The sequence below is a fragment of the Scatophagus argus genome, chromosome 2 (assembly GCF_020382885.2).
Source record: "Scatophagus argus isolate fScaArg1 chromosome 2, fScaArg1.pri, whole genome shotgun sequence".
Taxonomy (NCBI): domain Eukaryota; kingdom Metazoa; phylum Chordata; class Actinopteri; family Scatophagidae; genus Scatophagus; species Scatophagus argus.
This window is the reverse complement of record NC_058494.1, coordinates 206,375-233,372: the sequence shown is the minus strand read 5'-3', so window position 1 is coordinate 233,372 and position 26,998 is coordinate 206,375. Positions and strand designations below refer to the sequence as shown.

Genomic DNA, 26,998 nt, shown 5'->3' with positions numbered 1-26,998 from the left:
TACCGGTGGATACATCTTCAACATCAGCTCTTGCAAGACACCCTCTTCACGTTAATATGTACGGCTAATGACTCTGGAAGTGGCCCTGTTCATATTGGAGCAACAAATATTTCAGATGTATTCATTCAGATGTAGTTCTTTGGCTAGAGCATGAGTTTGAGGTTTCAGTTATGGGGTTTGTGGTATAATTTTTAAGTAAGTTGTGATGAGGTAAAGTTGTAGTATGCAATGCCATATGATTCCATGAAATAGTCATGTTATGTTCTGATTATGATTGAAAGAAAAGCAAGATACAGCTGTATTACAAAGGTACAACTGTTTAAGGGCCTGTAAGCTATGGAAGCTAAAAACTGTGTGAAACACTGTCTATGGTAGTAAAACACTGTTTCTGTAACCTCATTATAATCACTGTAAGCCTGGAAAGAACATCTCACTGTAATCTTGCATCAAAACAATTATTTTTAAAAAATATTATACAAAGAGGCCTGGAAATAATGGTGTCTGAGTAACTTAGGTTAAAACTGGAAGTAGGTCAGGGGGAGAGAAATGTTGGTGTAAACTGTGTTTAAGAAGGAATAAATTAAATAAATAAATGGAAAACCCCTGAAACAAATTGTCAATTCTATTTAGGAATAGACAACCAAAAATGTGGGCCATGGAAAGTCCTGAACTGACCCAGGGAAAGAAGATGACTTAATGGTGTGAAAATAAAGATGGTAAAGGGATGGACAATAGGCGTGGATAGGTCCAGACCTTGATGTATATAAGGTGAAGCCGCAAGGCATTTTATTGAGAGCCTTTCACATGTACTTAGCGTATATTGTGTACGTTTTTTCTTTTTTGTCGACATTGAAGTTTTTGCTGCCACAGTCCACACAATTATGGTTATGTTAGCTAGCGAATATATTTCCTTGGAGTCTCAGCACTAACTAGCTTATGAGGAAGTTAGCCATGTAATCATCTTTGTCATAAGACCCCAACAGCATGTCATTAATAGTCAACTTCTGACAGTAGCTGACTCATACTGCTAGGATTCCCAGGAAATAATTCCACAAGTTAACATGATAACACAACTATAATCTCTAATCAAAAACATCTCTGCAGAGCCTCTTTGAAAAAGAGTAAAGACCCAATGATGAGACAGAAGAAGACTCTAAGAGTGCTGACAAAAAGAAAGCTGCACTTAAAAGAACACACCAAGACTTAAATTAAGGGTTTATCGCGACAGGTATGAGGCAACTGGCTATCCAATGAGGCCATTAAGCCTTCAAAACTGCATTGCCACATAGACACCAAGCACCTAGCATTAAAAGACAAGCTTTTTGAGTTTTTTGAAGGAAAAAATGCATGATTAATTATTATTATGCAATTATTAAAGGCCACCACATCAACAAATGTGACTACACTGAGAGCATAATTCTAAGTGGCGAATAATAATGCTTGTGTCAGTGTATACATACCATGATTGGGTGTCTTTCTGGTTTCAGTACTTGGGTCAAGGAGGTCACGTCTGAATATGAGTCTACGCACTTCATAGAAAAATGCTGGACTTAACAGTGTTTTGAGTCAGGATAGTTATTAACCATATCAAAGTATATGCTTTGAACTAGGATGTGTTTGAGCCACTTTGTGAGGAGATGGACGCAGAACGTCTTCTCTTATACACAGAAGTTGGATGGATTTCTAAAGGTAGATCACTGGCCAGGTTGTTTGAGTTACAAGAGCCATTTCAGAGATTTCTTTTAGAAAAACAGTCACTACATTTCAGACAGCATATTTCAGTAACACGGAATGATTCACAAAACTTGCTTACTTGTGTGACATATTCAACCCACTCAAAGAACTCAATCTGTTATTCCCAAAGAGAACAACTGTCTTCAAGTTGGCAGATAAAGTGGCTGTAGACAATCTAGAACTGTCAGGATGGCGAGTCAACATAAAGATATTTGACGTTTCAAACATTAGTAGGGATTCTGGAAGAGACTCCAACATCCAACATCAGTGCCTGATCTCAGAAATGCTCTACTGCATGAATGGGCAAACATTTCCACAGAAATGCTCCCAAATCTTGTGGAAAGCCTTCCCAGAAAAGTGGTCTGTCATAGCTGCAAAAGGGGGACTAATTCATATTAATGTCTATGTATTTAGAATGTAATGTCATAGGTGTCCCAGTACTTTTGTCCATATATTGTACATCACCAATAAACAAATGTGACTTAGCAAGATCAAGGACAATATGAATTGTAGGACTGGGCTGACTCATAATAATCTCACCCTGAAACCTGGGAACCAAAACATCTCTGCTGGTTTCACACAAAACTGTGATGGTCTGGTTTTTTGTTGCTCTTCTGTTTTTTCCCCTCCCCTTTTGAGTTTCAGGTTGTGACGGGAGGCGTGGCTGGTCTCTGACTGATATGACACACCTGCAGCAATCACCCTGGCTTTACTTAAACCTGGTCTGACTTCACCACTCTGCCAGATGATTGAACATTGAGACCTGTGTGTGCGCGCCCTGCCTGTTAGCCTGCCTCCAGCCTTCACTGCCGAGTCATTGTCTAAGAAACCTTTGAACTTGTCTTTGGAATTAAAACTTAAAACTGAACCAGTCTTTGGTCTCCTGCAGTCTATGGTCCAAACCTCAGCCTTGACAGAATCATCTGGCCAGCTATGGACCCTGCAGAGACCGAACAACTGAAATGTGCTTTGTCGTCTCAAGGTGCGCTCGTCAGCCAACACGAGGCCACGCTGGGAAAGGTAATGGAGGCTCTGCAACAGCTCACTTCCAGTGTGACGCAGCTCCATGGTCGGCTGGACCATGTGGCAACCCGGCTCGCCAGCATCACAACCCCTGTCAGTGTTCCACCCCCGCCAGCACCTCCTGCTGCTCCATCTGATCCTCGATCTCCCCTGCCTCGTGAACCGTTCATCCCAATCCCAGCCAGGTATACTGGTGACCTAGGTACTTGCTCACAGTTTCTGCTCCAGTGTTCACTAGTTTTCACACAGCAACCAGCAACCTATGCAACAGATCAATCAAAAACAGCGTTCATAATGGGTCTATGTTCAGATAAAGCAGCCGCCTGGGCTTTAGCCATTTCCCAAAACACCCCCTTATTGTGTTCAGATTACCCAGCTTTCACTTCGGAGATGTGGAGGGTTTTTGATCATCCTGTTAAAGGAAAGGAAGCAGTCAGCCAGTTATTAACACTGAACCAGGGCAGAAACTCCGTTACCCAGTATGCACTGGATTTCCGCATTTTAGCTGCTGAGTGTGGGTGGGGCCAGGCAGCTTTGCAGGGAGTGTTTTTAAAGGGGTTATCAGAGGAAATTAAGGATGAGTTAGCCGCTAGGGATGAAACAACGTCCTTAGAAGAGCTCATAGAGTTAGCCACCCGCCTAGATAATAGACTAAGGGAAAGACAAAGGGAGAAAGCTGAGGGACAGAGAGCTAGGTCCTCCTCCGTTGCTTCTAGTCTTTACCAGCAGCCTTTCACTTCCTGGAGAGTCTCTAGTGGAGGTCCTGAGACAAAGGCACAGCCACCGGCTAACACCGAGGAACCCATGCAACTGGGACGAGCCAAATTGACTCCAGCTGAGAGACGACGTTGTTTCAACCTTGGCTTATGTTTCTACTGTGGCCAGGAAGGACATCCCCTGGCAAAGTGTCCGGTTCTGCCAAAAGGAGAGGCTCATCAGCCAGCAGGGGGCGCTGGTGAGCCAAACTTCCCTAACCTCAACCCCCCCAAAAAGCAAAAGGATCCAGGTTCAAGGTATGCTACGCTGGTTGCATGACACCCTGCCCATTCAAGTTCTAATAGACTCAGGTGCAGATGATAGCTTCATTGACTATGAACTGGTAAGCCAGGCTAATATACCCACCATAGCTCTTCCAGAGCCCAAAGAGGTCTTGGCCCTTGATGGAAAGCAATTAGCCTTAGTCACTCATCGCACTGAACCCATTTCCCTGACTCTCTCTGGAAATCACCATGAACTGATAGAACTCTATGTTATTTCCTCACCCATGTCCCCTGTTGTAGTAGGGCTACCTTGGCTAGAGATACATAATCCGCTTATTGACTGGTCCACTGCCTCCATAGTTAACTGGAGTAATTTCTGTCATGCAAACTGTCTTCGTTCAGCCATACCCGTCAGTGTTTCCATCTCTCAGAGCCTCCCGGAGGAGATTGATTTATCAGCTGTTCCCAGTGAGTACCATGACCTCAAGCAGGTATTCAGCAAGGACAAGGCACTTTCATTACCTCCTCACAGACCCTATGATTGTGCTATTGACCTTCTCTCTGGTTCTCCTCTTCCTTCAAAGAAGCTCTACAACCTCTCCAAGCCAGAGAAGGAAGCCATGGAGAGATACATCCAGGACTCCCTGGCTACCGGCCTCATCCGCCCCTCATCATCTCCACTAGGGGCGGGATCCTTCTTTGTTGAAAAGAAGGATGGGTCCCTGCGCCCTTGTATAGACTACACAGGTTTGAACGAAATCACAGTTAAAAATCAGTATCCCTTGCCACTCATTGACTCTGCTTTCACCCCCCTCCACGACTCAGTGATTCTCACCAAACTGGATTTGAGAAATGCATATCATTTGGTGAGAATTAGGGAAGGGGATGAATGGAAGACTGCTTTTAATACCCACCTTGGACACTTTGAGTATCAGGTAATGCCTTTTGGACTAACTAACGCACCTGCTGTGTTTCAAGCCCTGATCAACGATGTCCTCCGAGACATGTTAAATAGATTTGTGTTTGTTTATCTTGACGACATTTTGATTTTTTCTAAGAGTAGAGAAGAGCATGTAGTGCATGTCAGAACCGTGTTGCAACGGTTAATGGAGAACCAACTTTATGTTAAAGCAGAAAAATGTGAGTTTGGTGTTTCGACTGTTTCTTTCCTTGGTTTTATCATTGAGCAAGGCCAACTAAAACCAGATCCAGCCAAAATCAAGGCTGTCCTAGAGTGGCCAGTCCCAACCACTCCCAAGCACCTACAAAGGTTCTTGGGGTTCGCCAACTTTTACAGACGATTTATTAAAAACTATAGCAGGCTGGCGGTCCCACTCACTCAGTTGACCTCAATAAAGCAGGCTTTTGTATGGTCCTCAACAGCACAGACCGCATTCACTAACCTCAAAGAGAAGTTCTCTAGTGCCCCTGTTTTAGTGCACCCTGATCCAAATCTACAGTTCATCGTGGAGGTCGACGCCTCGGATTCAGGAGTTGGAGCCATACTCTCTCAGCGATCACCAGTCAACCACAAACTTCACCCCTGCGCCTTTTTCTCCAGACGCCTCTCTCCAGCTGAGCGGAATTACGATGTAGGAAACCAAGAGCTGCTGGCAGTCGTGTTGGCCCTACAGGAGTGGAGACACTGGCTAGAAGGTGCAGTACATCCATTCATAGTATGGACAGATCGTAAGAACCTGGCATATCTACGCTCTGCTCATAGGCTAAACCCTCATCAGGCACGGTGGGCACTTTTCCTAGGGAGGTTCAACTTCATCCTAACTTACTGCCCAGGTTCCCGAAACACCAAGCCAGATGCTTTGTCCCGCCAGTTTTCATCCCCAGTTGAGGAGGCCCCTGTGGAGACCATCATTCCATCTTCCTGTGTGGTTGGAGCAGCCAGGTGGGAAGTCGAGCAGGAAGTTCAAGATGCTCTCCAGGGCCATACCATTCCCGAGCACTGCCCAAGAGGACGGCTTTTTGTTCCACCCTCGGTGAGGTCATCAGTGCTCCAGTGGTGTCATTCGTCCAAGTTGGCCTGCCATCCAGGTTACTATAGGACTCTAGCTCTGCTTCAGCAGAGATTCTGGTGGCCGTCCATGTCTGCTGACACCCGAGAGTTTGTCTCTGCCTGCTCCGAGCAGCTTTGACACGCACTGCGATCCGGAACCAAGGATTGGCAGATCGACGTCGGACCCCTGCTCCAGATTACCGAGTTGGACAAGAGGTTTGGCTTTCGTCACGTGACCTCCCTCTCCAGACTGATTCACGCAAGCTAGCTCCCAGGTACATCGGGCCATATGTCATTGAACGCATCATTAACCCTAATGTCGTTAGGCTTAAGCTCCCTCCTACTTTGAAGGTCCATCCATCCTTCCACGTGTCTCTGCTCAAGCCTGTCGTAAAGAGCCCTCTGAGCCCTCCAGCCGAGCCCCCTCCACCCCCCAGGTTCGTGGAGGGTCATCCTGCTTTCACGGTCCGCCGCCTACTGGATGTGCGCAGGCGAGGCCGTGGTTTCCAGTACCTCGTTGACTGGGAGGGGTACGGTCTGGAGGAGAGATCTTGGGTCAGCCAGGCCCTCATCTTGGACCCCGTTCTGCTCGCTGACTTCTACCGGGCCTTCCCGGATAAGCCTGGGAGGCCGCCGGGTGGCGTCCATTAAGGGGGGGGGGGTACTGTGATGGTCTGGTTTTTTGTTGCTCTTCTGTTTTTTCCCCTCCCCTTTTGAGTTTCAGGTTGTGACGGGAGGCGTGGCTGGTCTCTGACTGATATCACACACCTGCAGCAATCACCCTGGCTCTACTTAAACCTGGTCTGACTTCACCACTCTGCCAGATGATTGAACATTGAGACCTGTGTGTGCGCGCCCTGCCTGTTAGCCTGCCTCCAGCCTTCACTGCCGAGTTATTGTCTAAGAAACCTTTGAACTTGTCTTTGGAATTAAAACTTAAAACTGAACCAGTCTTTGGTCTCCTGCAGTCTATGGTCCAAACCTCAGCCTTGACACAAAACCTGTGTTAAATCATGACCACTGAGTGAGATGCAACCCACTGTATTCTTGGTGATCTTCTGGTAAGGTGTGAACTCATGCCCAAGAGTCTTTAGTGACCTGCAACATCCCTCTGTCAGACACTCCATCAGGGCTGCTTTGTATGTGTTGGGATCTCTGGCCATGTGCTCTGGAGAACAATAGAGAGGCCTACATGTAACCCAAGAGACCTGATCTAGAGTGACGAACCGTTAGAGACCCCCCACCCATGACGCACACCTAGTCGTAAATTCCTGAATTCGATCTCAGGACCAGCACGGACATTGGCTGTGTGCCAGCCATCTCCACAGGGGTCCGAGGTGACGTCACTCAGGTAATAAAAGTTCACTGCGACCCACAGTCGTCGCTTTTTCCCTGTGCTTGCTGTGACAATGAGAGCTATTCCAGGCTCCCCGAGGTGTCCAACTCGGCGAAAGGGAGCAACAGTCAAACGTTTGATTATTATCATCACTTTAAAATCCTAGGTCACAGTTTCAACTCCCAGGCCAAGAAACAGGCTGCTGTTTTCTTTCTTTTTTTAACTTTCCTTTTTTTCCTTCTGCCGACGTGGATCGCTGCAATCAGCTGATCGCACATTAACAAGCCGTGCGCCGACTTTGTTTAAGGACGAAACAAAGTTAGTTTTTTTCTTCATCTGTGATTTTCCCTGCTGCTGCCGAGGGACACACAGTGATACGCCGCATCGCCAAAGGAGTGAAACAACAGATCGCCAGCACCCCGCTGAGGACCGGAGCAACTCACAGTAAGAGGTTTATGTCTGGGCAGAGGCATTATTAAGGCAGACGCATTATTAAGGCAGAGATAGTGTAAAGTAGGGTTATTTACACATGATTTTCTTTGACTTATATGTGCTGCAATCATTTAATTTTTGTTACCAGCATTAAGATAGAGTTGTTAACGTGTGACTCTCGTTTATATGTGCTGCAATCATTTAATTTGTGTACTGGCATTATTAAGATAGAGTTGCTAATGTGTGACTTTCGCTTGTAAGCGCCGCACTCATTTCATTTTTGTTATCGATCATCCAAATCCATCAGTTCCGTGAGCTCGCGCATCACCGGTTAAAAGAATAATATCTGAGCAGATAAACTTCGGTTTACTGACTCCGCTATTGTGTGGTTATAGTGTGAGACTCAAAAGAACTGAAGTGGTGATCTTTACTGGGTTCTTAATAGAAGTTCCTCTTCTATCCTTATCTCTCAAACACATTTTTACATGTGTGTCATCCCTCTGCCATCCTGGTCTCCACCACTATCTCTCTCTCTCTCTCTCTCTCTCACACACACACACACACACACATACTCCTGTATATATGTATACCCATGTATAGATATACTCCTGCTGTTGTACCTGTGTTATCTTTAGTTAATAGTTAATGTGTGTTGATAAACTTAGATTATAATAGTGTTTATTACAAAGTGATACTTATCTCTGGATGGTTGTTGCTGGTTAATAAATCCTGTTATAGTTTAACCTGTCGTTGTCTGTGGTTATTGTGAATGTACTTGTGATAACAGCTAAATTCATGACAGTCAGTGCTCGGATTCATCCTTCCTAATTTTAAGAGACTGTTATTTCCTGTTTATTAATTTGGCTATTGGTCCCTGGTGACAGGGTGGTGCCCCAATTTTTATGTGTATAAAGCACACACTGATTTTTGCTTTAATGATTATCCCCCATAATCATTGATTATTCTGCCAATAACCAAATTGCTCCTAGTGGTGCACAACATATGCTAGGGAAATGGAAAAAAATATCTATCGATATATATATATAAGATAAGATGAGATAAGATAGGAACTTTATTGATCCCACAGGAAATTGTTGTGCCAGGGTAATACAAAGCAAGTGTACAAAGGTAGAAAGTAATTTCCCCACAAAATATAATAATATATAAAAAAAAAATAACAGAGTACTATAAAAAAAATAACAGTATATAGTATTATATATATTATATATAGTATATATATAATAGTATAGTATATATATATATAGATAGATAACGGCAAGTAAGGTGCAGAATGGCAATGGATAAGGTGCGGATACAATCTTAAAGTGTTAACTGCAGTGCAGGATAAATTGTTATTGTCCTATGAACAGGGGACGAACGAAGAGTTTGATAGCCACAGGGAGGAAGGACTTCCTGTGGCGTTCTGTGGAGCACCACGGTGGTCTCAGTCTACGACTGAAGGTGCTGCGGTAGGATTCCAGCGTGGCATGCAGGGGGTGTGACTTGTTGTTTAGGATGTTGAGCAGTTTCCTCTGCATCCTCTGCTCAGACACCTCTGCCAGAGACTGCAGTTCCACTCCCACTCCCACTCCTGGATTGTTACAGCTCTTCCCCCCACCCCCCACTAGGCAGGTCAGATCACAACCTGATCCACCTCTCCCCCTGCTATGTGCCTCTCGTAAAGCATCTGCCTGTTACTTCAAGGACTGTGAGGAGATGGACAGACAAGGCCAATGAGACACTCCAGGGCTGTTTCAAGGTGACAGACTGGCAAGCACTCTGTGAGCCCCACAGCCAGGACATTGATGGGCTCACTGAGTGCATCACTGCCTACATAAACTACTGTGTGGGCACCATTGTCTGAAACCACAACTGTAAACTGTTACTTCAACAACAAGACGTGGGTAACCAAGGACATCAAAGCCATTCTCAACGATAAGAAGAGGGCTTTCAGAGCACGCAATAGGGAGGAGGTGAGAGCTATTCAGCGAATCCTGAGATTAAAGATCAGGGAGGCAAAGGAGAGGTACTGGAGGAAGCTGGAGTGGGGACAAGGCCTCGCTCACACCTTGTCCCCAGAAGCCTGGATGGACCACTCTCACCTGGGTACCACGTGCACTCCTGCCCCACCCACCACCTCAACGATGACCTTCATAGCTGAGCAGGTGAGAAGACAGCTGCAGAGACTCCGTGCATGCAAAGCTGCAGGCCCAGATGGTGTTTGCCCCAGGGTCCTGAAAGTCTGTGCCCCCCAGCTAAGCGGAGTACTTCATCATGTCTTCAACCGTGGTGTGGAAGACATCCTGCCTCGTTCCTATCCCGAAGACACCACGTCCCGGTGACCCCAAGGACTACAGGCCTGTGGCTCTGATGTCACATATCATGAAGACCCTGGAAAGACTCTTCCTGGACCCTGGGGAACATGCTTTTTTTTTCCGTACTAGAATAAAGTGTAATTGCACATCCACTACAGTAGTTGGCAGTGGCGCTCTCATTATCAGAGTGTGCGCAGGGAGTATTAGCTCTATGGTGTAGCGTTTTTTTTGCACCGAGCAGGCGATATGAACTGCAGTAAACGAACCCTTAAGAGACAACATGAAGAAATTTTTAACAGGGATGAAAAGAAAGGCGGAGAGAGACAAAGAAAGCTCACCCGAAAGCTAAGACGAGGAAATGTGACGAAGCATATGTAGCGCTTGGCTTCACTGTGACTACAGTGGGAGACAAGGAAAGACCGGTGTATTTACTGTGTCTAAAAATGCTGGCAGCGGACAGCATGAAGCCAAATAAATTAAGGCGCCACTTGAAGACATTACATCCCAATCATGCTGATAAGTCGCTGGAGTTTTTTCAGCGAAAACGTGCCGAATATTACCAACAATCATCCCACTTTGTGAATGCTACTTCAGTAAACCAGCGAGCACTGTTAGCATCATATTATTATATATTATTACATATTATTATTACTATTATTTATAGTCGCGGCGGAGAGTGGGTGGTGGGGTGGGGGGGGCGCGAATTGTTTTCTTCTTGCTAGATGGGGGCTCAACAGAAAATAATTGAGAAGCACTGGTCTACACCCACCTGAACAAAGCGGCAAGCACTGTGAGAATCATGTTCTCTGATTTCTCGAGTGCGTTTGACACCATCAGGCCGGCTCTGTTGGCTGAGAAGCTGACAGCGATGCAGGTGGATGCCCCACTGGTGTCCTGGATCGCATACTATCTGACGGGCAGACCACAGTATGTACGCCTGAAGTGCTGCTTGTCAGATGAAGTGATCAGCAACACCGGGGCTCCACAGGGGACCGTGCTCTCTCCTTCCTCTTCACCATTTACACCACAGACTTTAAGCACTGGGCGGCACGGTGGTGCAGTGGTTAGCACTGTCGCCTCATAGCAAGAGGGTTCCAGGTTCGAATCCCGGTCTGGGCCCTTCTATGTGGAGTTTGCATGTTCTCCCTGTGCCTGCGTGGGTTTTCTCCGGGTGCTCCGGCTTCCTCCCACAATACCAAAAACATGCACATTAGGTTAATTGGCTACTCTAAATTGCCCCTAGGTGTGAGTGTGAGAGTGTGTGGTTGTCTGTCTTTGTGTGTTGGCCCTGCGATTGACTGGCGACCAGTCCAGGGTGTACCCCGCCTCTCGCCCGTAGTCAGCTGGGATAGGCTCCAGCTCCCCCGCGACCCTGACGGATAAGCGGTATAGAAAATGGATGGATGGACTTTAAGCACTGCACAGAGACCTGCCATCTTCAGAAATTTTCTGATGACTCTGCAGTGGTTGGGTGTATTACTGGGGGGGATGAGAGAGAGTACAGGACGGTAGTGGACAGCTTTGTCACACGGAGCGGGAAAAACCACCTACAACTCAATGTGACAAAGTCCAAGGAACTGGTGGTGGACCTGAGGAGGACTAAGGCTCCAGTGACCCCTATCAACATCAAAGGGGCCACTGTGGAGGTGGTGAAGGACTACAAATACTTGGGGGTGTACTTGGACCACAAACTGGACTGGTGCAAGAACGTGGACATGGTCTACAGAAAGGGCCAGAGCCGCCTCTATTTTCTGAGGTGACTGAGGTCCTTCAACATCTGCAGGACGATGCTGAGGATGTTCCATGAGTCAGTGGCGTCCAGTGTCATCACATATGCTGTTGCCTGCTGGGGCAGCTGCCTGAGGGTGAGGGACACTAACAGACTCAATGCAGACATTAAGAAGGTCAGCCATATTGTGGGAGAGGAACTGGACTCTCTGACAGTGGTGTCTGAGAGGAGGATGTTGTCCAAAATAAGGACTATACTGGAATGGAAGTGGAAGATATACAAGACCACTGATAACCTCCCTCGATCTGGGACTCCACGCAAGATCTCACCCCATGGGGTCAAAATGATCACAAGAATGGTGAGCAAAAATCCCAGAACCACATGGGGGGACCTAGTGAATGACCTGTAGAGAGCTGGGACCAAAGTAACAAAGGCTACCATCAGTAACATGCCACCAGGGACTCAAATCCTGCAGTGCCAGACGTGTCCTCCTGCTTAAGCCAGTACATATCCAGGCCCGCCTGAACTTTGCTACAGAGCATTTGGATAATCCAGAAGAGGTTTGCGAGAATAAGATGAAACCAAAATAGACTCAACTTCGTCGTGTTTGAAGGAGAAAAAATGTTGAGTTGCATCCAAAGAACACCACACCAACTGTGAAGCATGGGGGTGGAAACATCATGCTTTGGGGCTGTTTTTCTGCAAAGGGACCAGGACAACTGATCCGTGTAAAGGAAAGAATGAATGGGGTCATCGTGAGATTTTGAGTGAAAACCTCCTTCCATCAGCAAGGGCATTGAAGATGAAACGTGGCTGGGTCTTTCAGCATGACAATGATCCCAAACACACCGCCCAGGCAATGAAGGAGTGGCTTTGTAAGAAGCATTTCAAGGTCCTGGAGTGGCCTAGCCAGTCTCCAGATCTCAACCCCATAGAAAATCTTTGGAGGGAGTTGAAAGTCCGTGTTGCCCAGCGACATCCCCAAAACATCACTGCTCTAGAGAAGATCTGCATGGAGAAATGGGCCAAAATACCATCAACAGTGTGAAAACCTCGTGAAGATTTACAGAAAACGTTTGACCTCTGTCATTACCAACAAAGGGTATATAACAAAGTACTATCTATCTATATCTGTCTATCTATATCAGTGTTGGGATCTCTAGCCATGTGCTCATGAGAACAATAGAGAGGCCTACATGCCCATGTCACATTTTTACATGGGCATGAAGTAGAGGTCCGAGCACGCGATCACGAATCTCCTCGCGAGACACGTGTGACACTTATCTCTGGGTGGTTGTTGCTGGTTAATAAATTCTGTTATAGTTTAATTTGTTGTCTGTGGTTATTGTGAATGTACTTGTAATAATAGCTGGATTCATGACAGTCAGTGCTCGGATTTACCCTTCATCAATTTTAAGAGACTGTTATTTCCCACCTATTAATTTGGCTATTGGTCCCTGGTGACAGGGTGGTGCCCCGATTTTCACGTGTATAATGGATACATGATTTTGGATGATTTTGTTTCAATGATTATTCCCATAATCATTGACCCTTCTTGCCAATAACCAAATTGCTCCTACTAGTGCACAACAGATAGATAGATATATCTACCTCACCATGACAGAGACCTTTCTGCCGTTATGGTGTAAAAAAGGCAAAAAAAAGTTGTATAACTCATGTTTTCCTCCCCAGAGTTGTTTCCAGCTGCCAGCTGAAGATGAACTGAAGATGAAGTGAAGCAGCTATGTGTACCGTAACCACAGCAATGGTCAGTCTTACATGATCCAATCCAGAATAGCATATTGCTTGGAAAATAATCCTCCTGTCTAAATTGAGTGCTGAACATGGCTTTCCCTACAGATGCAACAGTGTCTGCCAAGTCCATGTCTTCAACCTGGACTTGGCACAAAACGAACCACACTCCAAAGCTAGCTAGCTTTGCATTGTTTTGCAAGTGCATGGCCCAAAGTGTCACAGAAAGACTAAATGGAGAAGCTTAAAGGAGGAGCTAAATGTCTGAGCAAATCGGTATGCTAATAGAAATTGCAAATGAAATTGGAAATGAGAAAGGACAATGACCTTTTATATGCCTCAACAGAAATTTGTATTCTTAATTTTATTCAAATTTAATTCAAATTCTTAATGCAAATATTCATTTAATTTGTCTCTTTTTATTTTACAATTAGTTATTGATTAATTAAATCCTGTATTACTTTTTCTGTTACTTTTGTGGTCCCCATAGAAGTCAAGCACCAGCAACACTACAGTCACATGCATTTGATAAATGAAGAGACTTTCATTACCTCTATCACTGTCGTACAGGTAGGCAAACTTTTCCCATTTGTAGTACTCCACCAATGAAACTAGTGGCCCCTTGATGTCCGGCCTCATTTGGAGAACAAATTGATTCATTCCTTCTGCTGGGAAAGAAGGTGTGATGAAGGACACATGAAGTGTCTCACAGAAGGATGTGATGGTGTTTACCGACTTCTTGTCATAGAAGCCAAAAATGGCATAGACACCGCGAGAGAACTGTGAACAAACTAGAAGACAGAGATAGAGAAATATTTTAATAAAACATTAAACAGAAACAAGCAAACATAGAGAATAAACTCATAGGAGGCAGACAAAATTTTGAAAAAAGTGACAAAAGTAGGATATTCTTATGCTAAAGACATGCAATAATACCTACCTACCTACCTAACATACTTCTTAGACCCCATCCCAACTAAGCTGCTCAAAGAAGTCTTACCCTTGCTTAGCCCTTCCCTGCAGGATATGATGAATCTGTCTCTATTATTAGGCTTTGTCGTTTAAAGCAGTTGTAATCAAACCTCTCCTTAACTTACTCTTGATCCAGAGGTTTTGAGCAGTTTTAAGACCAATATCTAGAGATTCTTGAGTAAGCAGTCACCAATAAGCAATGTGACTTTCTACATAGTAATAATTTTGTGGGGTTTTTTTGTTTGTTTTTTTGAGGATTTCCAGTCTGGTTTTAGAGCTCATCACAGCACAGAGACGGCACTGCTCAAAGTCACAAATGTCCTTCCACTTGCATCAGGTGAGGGTCTTGTCTCTGTACTTACTGTACTGTTAGACCTTAGGGCTGCATTTGACACCACTCACCATTACATTTTATTAAACAGACTGGAACGGAAAGGAACTGCATTAAACTGGTTTCATTGTTATTAATCAGCTCAAACTCAACACACAAAAGTTCCCCAAGGTTCTGAGCTCCGACCAATATTGTTCACCCTATACATGCTTCCCATTAGTGATATTATTAGGAAACTGGCCGTAGAGTTTTCATTGTTACGCAGATAACACATAATTATGTTTGTCATAGAAACCAGATATAGTCAATAATATATAATAATATATAATAATATGTCTTAAAGATATTAAAACTTGACTTACAAAACTTGAGTTATTGTGCCGAACCCTAAACATCTTAGAAATAAATTATCTTGTGAAGATGGCATTATCCTAGATGGCATTATCTTGGTCTCCAGCCCAACTATAAGAAATCTGTGTTATATTTGATCAGTATATGCCCCTTAAATCACATAGCACAAATTTCAAGGACTGCCTTCTTTCACCTATGCAACATTGCAAAAATTAGGTACATAGTGTCTCAGAAAGATGCAGAAAATTAGTCCATACATTTATTACTTCCATGCTGGACTACTGCAACTCCCTAAGACTCTTAAACTAATCCAAAATTTCCTCTGGAACCATCTTCCGGTTTCAGTACAGAAAACATTCTCTCTACATTTAACCTTCCTCTTGTGTTAGCTTTCTGTTACTATCTCTTATGTTAACGGGTCGGCTTTGACCTGTGTCTTAAATCAGCCATACAATACCCTAAAAACAACTCTTGGTTACCTTGTTAGGCTTCCTTATCCATGAAAATATTGGTTTTAGTATTTTTCTTGTGGCCCCTTGGGCCTTTCTTTTCATGGCATACCCCTCGTTTTGAATATAAAAAAAATTGCCAAATGCAACTCAAGCGAATTATATAAATAAATAAAATGTTTTTATGTTACCTGACTATTATGGAGGGGAATTAGAACACATCTTAATTGTTAAAATAATAATAATAATAATAATTTTATTATTAACTATAGTAACATCCATGGTTTTATGGGTCAATTTTGACCTGTATATATTTACTTCAAGAAAAACGCAAAAAACAAGTCTTTTTTTTTTTTCCAAAAATAGAACTTTAATACAAATACAAAATGAAAAGTCTTTCTGTCCTTATTGCTAGGGAAGACCTGACACCTCTTTCTTTTACAATCAGGTGGTCACTAGGACACTAGGATGGGGAACTATGTGAGAGTGTTGTTTGTGAACTACAGCTCAGCATTCAATACCATAGTCCCCTCCAGGCTGGTCACTAAGCTTTGTGATCTTGGACTGAACTCCTTCCTGTGCAGGTGGGTCCACAGCTTTCTAACTGGCAGACGACAGGTGGTACGCGTGGGCCCCTATAGCTCATCCCCCCTCACCCTCAACACTGGATCCCCCCAAGGCTGCGTGCTGAGTCCCCTGCTGTACTCCCTGTACACACGACTGTGTGTCCACATCAGACAGCAATATCATTATAAAGTTTGCTGACGATACAGCCATCGTGGAGTTAATCTCCCACAACAAGGAGGAGGCCTACAGGAAGGAGGTCACCCACCTGGAGAACCGGTGCCAGGAGAATAACCTCCTGCTGAACGTCAGCAAAACTAAGGAGCTGATTGTGGACTACAGGAAAAAGCAGCAGAAGGACATCCGTCCACTCTGCATCAGCGGGTCTGAGGTGGAGAGGGTGGACAGTTTTAAATACCTCAGTGTGACCATCACACGGGACCTGCCCTGGTCACTGCACATTAACAGGACTGTTAAGAAGGCCAGGCAGCGTCTCTTCCACCTCAGACGCCTCACAGACTTCAGGCTCCCCCTCAAGGTGCTCAGGAACTTCTACACCTGCCCCACTGAGAGCATCTTGAGTGGGAGCATCACCACATGGATGGGCAGCTGCACAAAGCAGGATCTCTCTTGGCCCTTAGGAGGGTAGTCCGCTCAGCTGAGCGGACAATCAGAACAACTTTACCCAACCTACAGGACATTTACATCAAACGATGCAGGTCGAGAGCTGAGAAGATCCTCAGCCCCATCACCCTGGACACTCACTCTTCTCCCTGTTGCCAACAGGCCGTCGGTTCCGCTGCCTGAGAACCAACACGGAGAGGATGAGGAAAAGCTTCTTCCCCCAGGCCATCAGTCTGCTCAACAGTGAGCGTTAATCTGAACAATCCTACTCCCACCTGCACTACATGTAAATACTGCACATGTAAATATGGCACATTCTCACATTTTTAATTTTATTTTTAATAAGGTTTCTATTTTACAATATTTAATTTTTAATTTTTACTTACCTATTTTTTGGTAGCAGGGACATAAAAAATTTCACTGCACATTGTACCGTGTATGATTGTGTGTGTGACAAATAAACCTATCTTGTGTCTTGTCTCTCTGGGGTTGTGGCTGTGGCTGTTGTGGTTGATGTTGAGGCAGGGCTGGCTGGGGAGGATGCTGGCGCTGATGCTCTTCGAGTTGCTGTGGTTGTGGACAGAGTGCCTGGTGTGCTCCCAGCTGTCTGACCAAGGCTTCGCTCAATGTGTGCCTTGACAAAGGAACTTCCTAACTCCACAAGAAACATTCTCTGCTTGTTTTTTGGTTGAGTTCCACCCTTGGTGAATGTGGGTCCATGACACAAATCGATGTACAATGCAGACACATCAAGGATGTTGTAAAACACAACCACAGGCCATCTCCTGGTCATTCGCTGGCAAGTGTAGGTGGCGGTCAGCTTGTCCAGGCTGTCCACTCCTCCTTTGTTTTTTATAGTCCAGAATGATTATGGGCTTTTTATCTCTTCCAGATGACACAACTGCATCTTTGTGAAGAGTGGACATCATTACCACATTCCGTCATTTCTTTTGACAGTATGAAACAGCAGTGGTGGTTTCTGTAAAAACAAACTTTGAGGAAGGTGGACCCCTGTCCTTCACTTGCAACATTTCAGGGTGCAGCTCAGGTTTATTTATTTGTTTATTTTTTTACTGTGCCCACTATGGTGAGTTTCCTCCTGAGAAGTTTTCATCTGTCTTTATTTATTTTGTCAAACAGGCAAAAATAGAAGCCTTTAATTGAAGTTCAAGTGGTTGGAGGAGGAGCTGGCTGTGGGCTGTTGGCTGAAAGTGTGTGTGTTGTGATTTCAGTTTTGGCACTTATTATTGCTTTATAATCTTATATTATAACTGAGTCGAAACTGACCCTAACAACACAAAGGTCATAATTTTCACCAGAGCATTTTATAATTTAGTAAAATGTATTTTTTTTTTATTTTATTTTGTTTAAATACAGGTTCCTTTCATTTCTGGGTTCTTAATTATAGATGAGAACTATTTGTAATTGAGAATCAAGTAATTTCAATAAATGAAACACAAAAGTGGAGTTAAAAGATAAAATGGAAGTAGGACAAGTGGTGCATTAAATTCCACCAGTGACCAGCTCTTTCATTTGGTCAGTGAAGGAAAGGTGAGGGGGAGACAGAAAGTAGGGAGAGACCTCCAGTTAAGTTTGTCGACAGGAAGCTTCCAAATGTCATGACAGGGTTGAACAACTCTACAGTGGACACAGCTGTAGCAGTTTGTTTGCAGTTTTACTGTTGTACATACAATTAGGTGCATATATATTGGAACAAGTTTTTCAGCATTTGGCCTCTGTACACCACCACATTGAATTTGAAAGGAAGTGCTCAAGATGTGAAACAAGTGATGAGTTTCAGCTTGTCTGAGAGTCTGGGATTAACCATTTAGGAATCATAGCCATTTCTATAAACCAACCACCACTTTTGGTGGCTCATAAATGATTGAACAAATGGCTGACAAGCAGCTTCATGGCCCATTATGGCCTGTTCCCTTGTTTGTCCTTGAGAAGTTAAGCAGATAAAGGGCTGGATACATATGGTAGCTGTTAACCGGGAGACCCAACATGAGGTCCAAAGAAGTGTCTATGCAAGTAACAAAGGCCATCATTAGCCTCAAAAAACAAAATAAACCCAACAGAAAGACAGGAAAAACATTACTTTAGAACATTCTTAAAAACAAGGAATTAACTGGTAAGCTCAGTAATAACAAAAGGCATGGAAAACCACTGAAGATAACTGAAGTGGATGACCACAGAATTCTCTTATTGGTGAAGAACACAATGTCTAGCCAAATCAAAAACACTCTTAAGGAGGTAGGTATGCCATTGTCAAAGTGTACAGTCAAGAGACGGCTTCATAAATGTAAACAGAGAGGCTTCACAACAAGGTGCAAACCACCTTTAACACTCAAGAACTGAAAGATCAAATCAGACTTTGCCAGAAGAGATCTAAAAAAGCCTGCCCAGTTCTGGAATAAAATTCTTTGGACTGATGAAACTAAGATTAACTTGTTCTAGAATGGCAAGAAAAAAGTACAGAGAAGGAAAGGAACAGCTGCTGACCCTCACACTTTGTGGCCTCTCTGTAAGAAAGTCCAGCATCCAGTTACAGATAGAGCTTTTGAGTCCCAAGTCTCTGAGTTTTGTATTAGCTGCCAGGGAATGATTGTGTTTAATCCTGAACTAAGAACAGCATTCGCACATAGGAGTTCTTTGAGTCCAGGTGGATGAGGGCTGGGTGGAGAGCAGCAGAAATGGGCTCTTATCTAGACAACAGCTTGGCTCAGGGAGATGTTGAAGATGTCCGCGAGAACATCCTTGAGCTCCTCAGCATAGTCCTTCAGACCATGACCAGGTATGTTGTCTGGTCCAGCTGCCTTGCATGGGTTGATCGTAGAGAGGGTCCTCTTTACGCTTGCACGACCCAGACACATGGCCTGTTCATCCGAGGGAGGAGTGGTCTTTTGTCACCAGCCCTGAAGGCTGCTTCCCGAGCCCTCAGCCCTATGAGCCCTATGAATCTCACCCGTCAGTCAAGCAGAAGTCTTGACTGACGGGTGAGATTCCTAGGGCTCATTGGCGCGAACAGTGATAGTTTTGCTGTGAGTGACATCATCAGTGCATTTTGCATTGTATGCTGTAACAGCCTCAGGGTATTCCTCTATGTCCATGTGGTCATTGTGGCTCCTTGTTTGAAAATGTCCCAGTCTGCAATGCTAAAACAAACCTTCAGAGCTTTGGAGGCTCCCTCTGGTCACACACATACCTCCTTTTGTGTTGGACAGATGGCTCTCAATCTGAGTCTTTATACATTGTTATGTGATCAAAGAGGTCGAGGTGGAGGGGGCTTGTATGCTCCCTTGCAGTTTGTGTACACCAAGTCCAGTAAGTTGTCTTCTCTTGTTGGAAAATCCACATGTTGATGTATTTTGGGCAATGAAACCTTTAAGTCTGCGTGGTTGAAGGTCCGCTGTCTGTTGTTCACTGATAGCCTGGTAGAGTTCATTGTGTGCCTCACTCCTATGGCAGGTGGTGGTGGGAAGGATGTAAACAGCAACCGGCAGAATCAATGTAAATTCCCTTGGTAAGTAGAAGAGTTGGCATTAAATGATAATTAACTCTGCCAACAGAGAAAAGTGTTTGTATACAGCATCAAGTGTCACTGATGCAAACACACACTCCCGTGCTGTGAGTCTTACCTCCTTCTATACAGACTCGGTCACCACAGTAGCATGTTAGCCCAGCTAGCTGGATAGTGAAGTCTGAGAGGTTGTCATTTAGCCAGGATTCCATAAAAAATAAAACGTGGTCTCTCACATCACATCAAAAATGGCTCTAAATCATAAATGGTTAATGCCACACTTTTGTCAAATCTCTAAAATTAAAGCTGAAAGTCTTCACTTCGCTCACATATTGAGTGTTTCAAATGTCAAATTCAGTGTGCTGGAGTACGGAGGCCAAGAGCCAAAAAAACTATACTTTACTGACAATACCTTGTTGCGCTCCACCTGACTTTGCTGTGTATGATCACCAACTTAGTGACACTGATTCTTGCGTATAACCTCACTCCTTGTAGCTTCTCTCATTTTCTTTTTTTGTAATACTTCGTAATTATAGGTTATAACATTTACTGAAATAACTTTTACATTTTCTCATTAATAAAGAAAGGGTTGGGTACCGAATTCTGTACGTCTGATTAGGCTTTTTCACTGTCTTGGGTGGGGGCATTAGCATTAGCCAACAGTCAGCCTCAATACATAGCCAGCCATTGACTGCATTTGAAATTCCTTACTAATATTATATTTAACATACTAAAACAGTATGTGAGATTTTTAGTATGTCCAACACCTGAGTATAAAACCAGTAATTCATCAGGAATTGCATATTTACAGTTAAAGTGACAATAACTCCAACAGTTCCTCTTTGGATAAGGCAGACTGGATACTGCAGTGGCGTGTTGCTACCCTTCACTGTTTGTTATTAATTATCCTTTTGACAGTTGTAGTTTTTATTTAGTGTAATGCTGTGCTGACATACTATCAGTTTCTTCATTTTAGTGCGGTTATCCAGGTTCAGTAAATGAGTAATGAAATGTGTAAAAAGAGTTTGTCTTGCTGCTCCCAGAACTTTGAACAACTTCCTCCAAATGCCAGTACTGTTTGGTGACTAATGTTTTTCTGTTTGTTTTGTTTGTTTGTTTGTTTGTTTTTTTAACACACAATTACACAAAGGTACCTTTGGGCCCAGGTACCCATTCTGGTACTGATATGGATTCAAAATTTAAATAAAAAAATTATATATACTCAACCCTATTCAACATCTGTTATTCAAATCCATTTACAAATGAAATTGATCCTTATGTATCCTTATGTACCTTATCCTCCACATTTCTCATTTCATTCCACAAGTCTTGAAGGTGGACACTATGACCCAGTCAGAAGGAGACGTGCAGTTAACAGCTCAAGTGCAATCAGGGATGGACAAAAAGGACAAATATACCAATGACTTTGACCAATGACTGTGATGAAAATGCACCATTTTTGATTCCTGTCATCTTGGAAAATATGATAACAATGTAAATGATAAAATACAAGAGATGGAGGAAAAAATTATGGCACTGGGAAGGCAAATGGGTCAACTCAACATTAGGGTGGAGTACACAACAAGAGAGGAGAGATTAGCAGCAGGCCCTAAGGAAAAAGACAACTTTGACCTTGTATATACGCAGGATATATGCTTACCAGTGTGGCCAGCAAATACCTATCAAATGTGTTTCAAGTGGAGCATCTGCGCAAATATTCAGTGCATCAGAGAACATGGTCACTCAACGATGTTCTCCGGTTGAAGCTAGTATAGTATGTTTTTCTTTTCTTCCACCCAGTCAGGTCTGGTTCTAACCAGTCAAGTCTGTCCTTTGCATGTGAGCAATAGCTACAGGAGGGACTGTGTTGCATAACATGTACCCATGACCAGGGATTGTGAAGCATCGCTTGTCCCCTTGGCCATGGTAAACCAAACACCAGTGACAACAGATCAATGTGTGAAGCCGTACATTGTTTCATCTGAGTGTAAAGGCTTATCTTATGGTGTTGTTATATGTATACATTAACTTATTTTATGTGTATTTGTTTGTACATTATTTTGTTCAGTTCTGCTAGGTAGGTTAGCCTTGCCGCCAGTGATAACGTCTCTCATTCTCCTGCTCTCACTTGCTCACTGAGTGCAATGTTCAGCTACTGCTCTGCCTCCTTTAGCAATACTGGTACAAGAAGTAAATGCAGTTTATTTGCTGTGTTCACCACCAACCTGTTCATGTCTCTAACATATGACACTAAAATCAAACATTTAATAGTCTTTCCACAGTATCCTCTTTTATATGACCATTATCTAATAACCTCTGAATTTCTATTACTTGACTACAAGACACTAGGACACACTGGGTGTCTATGTTATTGTGCTGTTTAAGGAAGCACTTTAAATTTAGGGAAATGATTCCATCCGCATTTAGTTAAAATGATGTCTAAATATAACAGAGGACTAAACTGCTAAGTTTAGTCCCCCCCAAACAGATCATTGTGTTAGTGCTGCAAGCTCACTGTCAGTGACATTGCCCCCTAAAAAGAAGCGCATCAAGTAAAAGAGATTAGCTTAATGATATGACTCTCAAATCTGCAAATTCAAGCAAACTTGAAATGAAATGGCATTCCACCAAACTGAAAGAATCTGACGAGTTAGACTTAAATCATGCAGGAAGGTCCTACACAATGCCTGAGGAGCCTGTTACTCACTAATGCTAAGTAACAGAGGAAAAGAAGAACAACCCCCAGGTTTGTTGCTCTAAAATACAGTTCACTAGTCAGCCTCTTAACTACTAATAATACATTTTTAAAATCTCAAAAACATAAAAGCATATAACAACTAACTGTTACAATAGCACCTGTAGTTTATCAAACTATGTTAAGAATAGCGTAAAAACACCAATACTTACAGCAGTTAGTGACAGCAAAGCTGTTGGCCACCTCCAGGTTATCTATATGCGGAGTCAGTCGGAAATCTGCCATCCCAAACTGAACCATGCCAACTCTGAATGCACTGTACTCCTGATCTGCACCCCTGGGGAATAAACCACCTGAGACAGAGACAGACAGAAAGGACTACACTATATATATATATATATATATATATATCTGCATATCTATTTGTATAGATTAAAAGGTTTCACTCAGAGCCTGTAAATCAAAACACTTCTTTAGTTGTTCTGTGTGTAATTTGGTTAAGACTTGAAGAATATTATGACACTCCAGAGGCAATAGAAAAAGCTGACTGGAGTGACCCTCACCTCAATACAGCTACTGCATGCACATCCAACTAAAAAAAGAAATATAGAATAAAAAAATAAAGGTCATCAAGAACATACATTTCTATGTACGTGGCAGATTTGTGAACAGAGGCAACCACCCAGAAGTCCTAATGTCACATCTACACAGAGGCCGTGGACATAGCTTTCCTGAGAAATCTTGCTCCAAGATTCATCTAGTTTAGTCTACTGCAATGGCAGACAGCAGGCAGACTAGTTGGGTTTTTTTTTCTTTTTTTTTGGCCTCTATATAGTTTTCTCCCCATCCTTTCCCCCAGAATGCTTTACAGTGATGGGTTCCCTTACTTTAGTTTGGATTTAAGATCAGCAATGGTTCAGTTGTATGAGTATTTCTATACATATAGATACCTCTTTCGAAGTTTAATCAAATCAAGATAACACTGTGTACTGTTGTATGATGTTCTCCCAACAGATGGCATTACCCTATTACCCTTTTTTCCTGATGTGTGTATACGAACTTTCAAACTCACATTTGTTAAGCTCCAATACTCATAGTCCCGATTTTAACAACTTTCTTGCAAATTTTATTTCATGTTTAGTGTTGGATGCAGCAAATGTTAAGATACTTATCTGCCTCATTCAGTGATACTGATTGAAACATGACGCCACACCATAGAAACAAAATCATTAGCTGAGCAGTGATGACATGTTCAGCAGCATGTTATCATTCAACTGCTGTCAGTGTGGTATCCAGCAAGCAATGTTAGCTTTATAGATGACTGGCAGACTTTCTGGGAAAGACCTGGTCTGACGAGGAGAGACAATTCAATAGAATTCTCTGTCTATGAATTGTATTCATAGACAGAGAGAGAGGGAGAGAGAGGGGGGTGGGGTTGGGGGTGAGAGAAGGTGAACACAAACAGAGATGCGTATCAACAGCAATCCCTACATGAAGTATTGGAACTGTAGATAATAATAATGATGAAGTATACAAAAGGTACTATGGTGATCATGATAACAATAGTAGTAACAATAGTAACAGTAGTGGCTGTACAGAGTAGTAAGAAAATTAAAATAAATTATGACTAAACAGTAGTAATCGTAGTTGGTTTCAAGCAGAACCACAGCAGGAGGTCCAACCACGATCCATGGGAACCTGCAAAACGAGAGCACAAGGACTCCAGGGAAAGAGTTGAGTTAGTAACATGCATTAATGGAACATAAATGTGTGCAGAAGGAGAGGGAGAGGAAGAGAGAGCTCAGTGCATCGTGGGAGATCCCCCAGCAGTGTAAGCCTACAGCAGCATAACTAAAGGCAAGCCTAGGCCAGCCCTAACTATAAGCTTTATCAGAAAGGAAAGTTTTAAGTCTACTGTTAAATGTAGAGAACGATAATAGGGTACTGTCAACTCTTTAAGATGTGATGGTGCCTGACCGTTCAGGGATTTATATGTGAGGAGAAGAATTTTAAACTCTATCCTGGATTTTACAGGCAGCCAATGTAGAGAAGCCAGTGCAGGAGAAATATGATCTCTAATGCTGGTTGTTGTGAGTAATAATGCAGCGGCATTCTGGATTAGCTGTAGAGCCTTTAGAAACTTACTGGGGCAACCTGATAAAAGGCACAATAATGAAGTGTTTCCTAATATCTCAAGGAAATTCAATCGAATGCAACTGGACTTAGTTATTTGTCTTTGAAGACGTTTCACCTCTCATCCAAGAGGCTTCATCAGTTCCTGCTCGCTTGACTAGGCTGGGACTAGTCCAACTAGCTGGTGTGGAGATCCCAGTATTTAACCTCTGTGGAGGCATTCACATGGCCAGTGGTGTCATAGGCTCGTTTAGTGCCCCATTGTGCCAAACGACAGTCATTGAGAGACAGTCTGGGGATGGTGAAGTTGGTTTCGACTTCGTTAATGCTCTATTGTGTTATAACGACAACAACGAGAGGATAGATGGTTTGAAAGAGGAGTCAAAGAAGCCATCTATGTGAAATTAGAAAAACCATCTCTCAACAGAGGAGGAGGTCTGCGACACCACCTATCTCCAATTTACAATGCTGCCCTTTCATCCCTTCCCAGGAGATTCAACAACTTAGCTTCTAAGAACTGCCATTCACAAAGGACCCCATGTGACTCTAACGACTGTCGTTATAACACAATAGAGCATTAACGAAGTCGAAACCAACTTCACCATCCCCAGACTGTCTCTCAACGACTGTCGTTTGGCACAATGGGGCACTAAACGAGCCTATGACAACACTGGCCATGTGAATGCCTCCACAGAGGTTAAATACTGGGATCTCCACACCAGCTAGTTGGACTAGTCCCAGCCTAGTCAAGCGAGCAGGAACTGATGAAGCCTCTTGGATGAGAGGTGAAACGTCTTCAAAGACAAATAACTAAGTCCAGTTGCATTCGATTGAATTTCCTTGAGATAACCATGACCTGGATGAATGAGAATATTCACAGGCTGTTTCCTAATAGTATCTCCATATAAAAGGTGAATGAATAGTACATTACATTACACTTCATTTAGCAGACGCTTTTATCCAAAGCGATTTACAGAATGAGTAACAACAAGTTTTGGTACAATAGAATTGAACTAAAGCAATAAAAGCAAAAACATAATTAAAAGTGCTTAAGTAGAAGAGCTAGAATAGAAAGCAGGAGAACATGAAAGAGTGAAGGGGTGTTAGAGGATTAGGGTTGGTAGGAGAGAAGTTGCAGTTGGAAGAGAAGAGTTTTCAGGTGCTTTTTAAAGAAATGGATGCCCCTGCTCTTAATGTGGCTGGTAGGCTGTTCCACCAGCATGGAACATTGTGGGAGAAAAGTCTGGCTTGGGAATGCCTTGTGTGAAGGAATGGCAGAGCCAGACAATGTTCATTTGCTGAACACAGAGTCCGAGAAGTGTTGCAAGCCTGAATGAGAACACTTAGGTAGCTGGATGCAGACCTCGAAGTCACTCTGTAAGCTAGCGTTAGTGATTTGAATTTGATTCTGGCTGCCATAGAAAACCAGTGTAGTTGGATGAGAAATGGAGTGACATGAGCCCGGTTGGGTTCAATAAAAACCAAACGCACTGCCGTGTTCTGGATCATTTGTAATGGTTTGACTGCACATGCCAGGAGGCCCATCAGAAGGGCATTGCAATAGTCCAGGTGGGAGATAACCATGGCCTGTACAAGAATAGTATGCATCGTTGATGCATCGTAAGTATGGACGATGCATCAACATGAACAAATTGAGATCATTCTGATAAACAGGACAGAAACCAGCTTAATGCGGTTCCTTTAATGCCAATTAAGTGTTCCAATCTGTGCAGTAAGGTAGAATGGTCAATGGTGTCAAATGCAACACTAAGGTCTAACAGTACAAAGACAGAGAGTCCCTCGTCTGATGCAAGTAGAAGGTCATTTGTGACCAATGCCGTCTCTGTGCTATGATGAGCTCTACACCAGATTGAAAATCCTCAAATAAACTATTGCTATGTAAAAAGTCACGTAGCTGATTGGCGACTGTTCTCTCAAGGAGAGGAGATTCCTAGACATCTAGACTGATTTTTCCCACCGAACTTCAACAATTAACTTCAATAACTCCTTCATCTAACCCACCACCGTGTCTATTAGACCTAAT

At 43.3% G+C, this 26,998-nt stretch overlaps 1 protein-coding gene across 5 annotated transcripts in view; it reads right to left on the bottom strand.

Annotated features, from left to right (window-relative positions):
* The window catches only part of LOC124064720 (glutamate receptor 2-like), a 151,037-nt gene that overhangs the window by 111,409 nt on the left and 12,630 nt on the right, over nucleotides 1-26,998 (bottom strand). For 4 of the 5 annotated variants that reach the window (XR_006844306.1, XM_046399409.1, XM_046399418.1 and 1 more), the window contains exons 2-3: nucleotides 23,034-23,174; nucleotides 13,864-14,103 (exon numbers count right to left, since the gene is read on the bottom strand). Coding sequence is in view for 4 of the 5 variants with exons in the window: in XM_046399409.1 (XP_046255365.1) it covers nucleotides 13,864-14,103; nucleotides 23,034-23,174 (381 nt within the window). In the remaining variant the exon portion in view is untranslated. Of the gene's footprint in view, nucleotides 1-13,863; nucleotides 14,104-23,033; nucleotides 23,175-23,384; nucleotides 23,414-26,998 lie in introns of all 5 variants that reach the window. The other variant, XM_046399427.1, reaches the window with a different exon arrangement.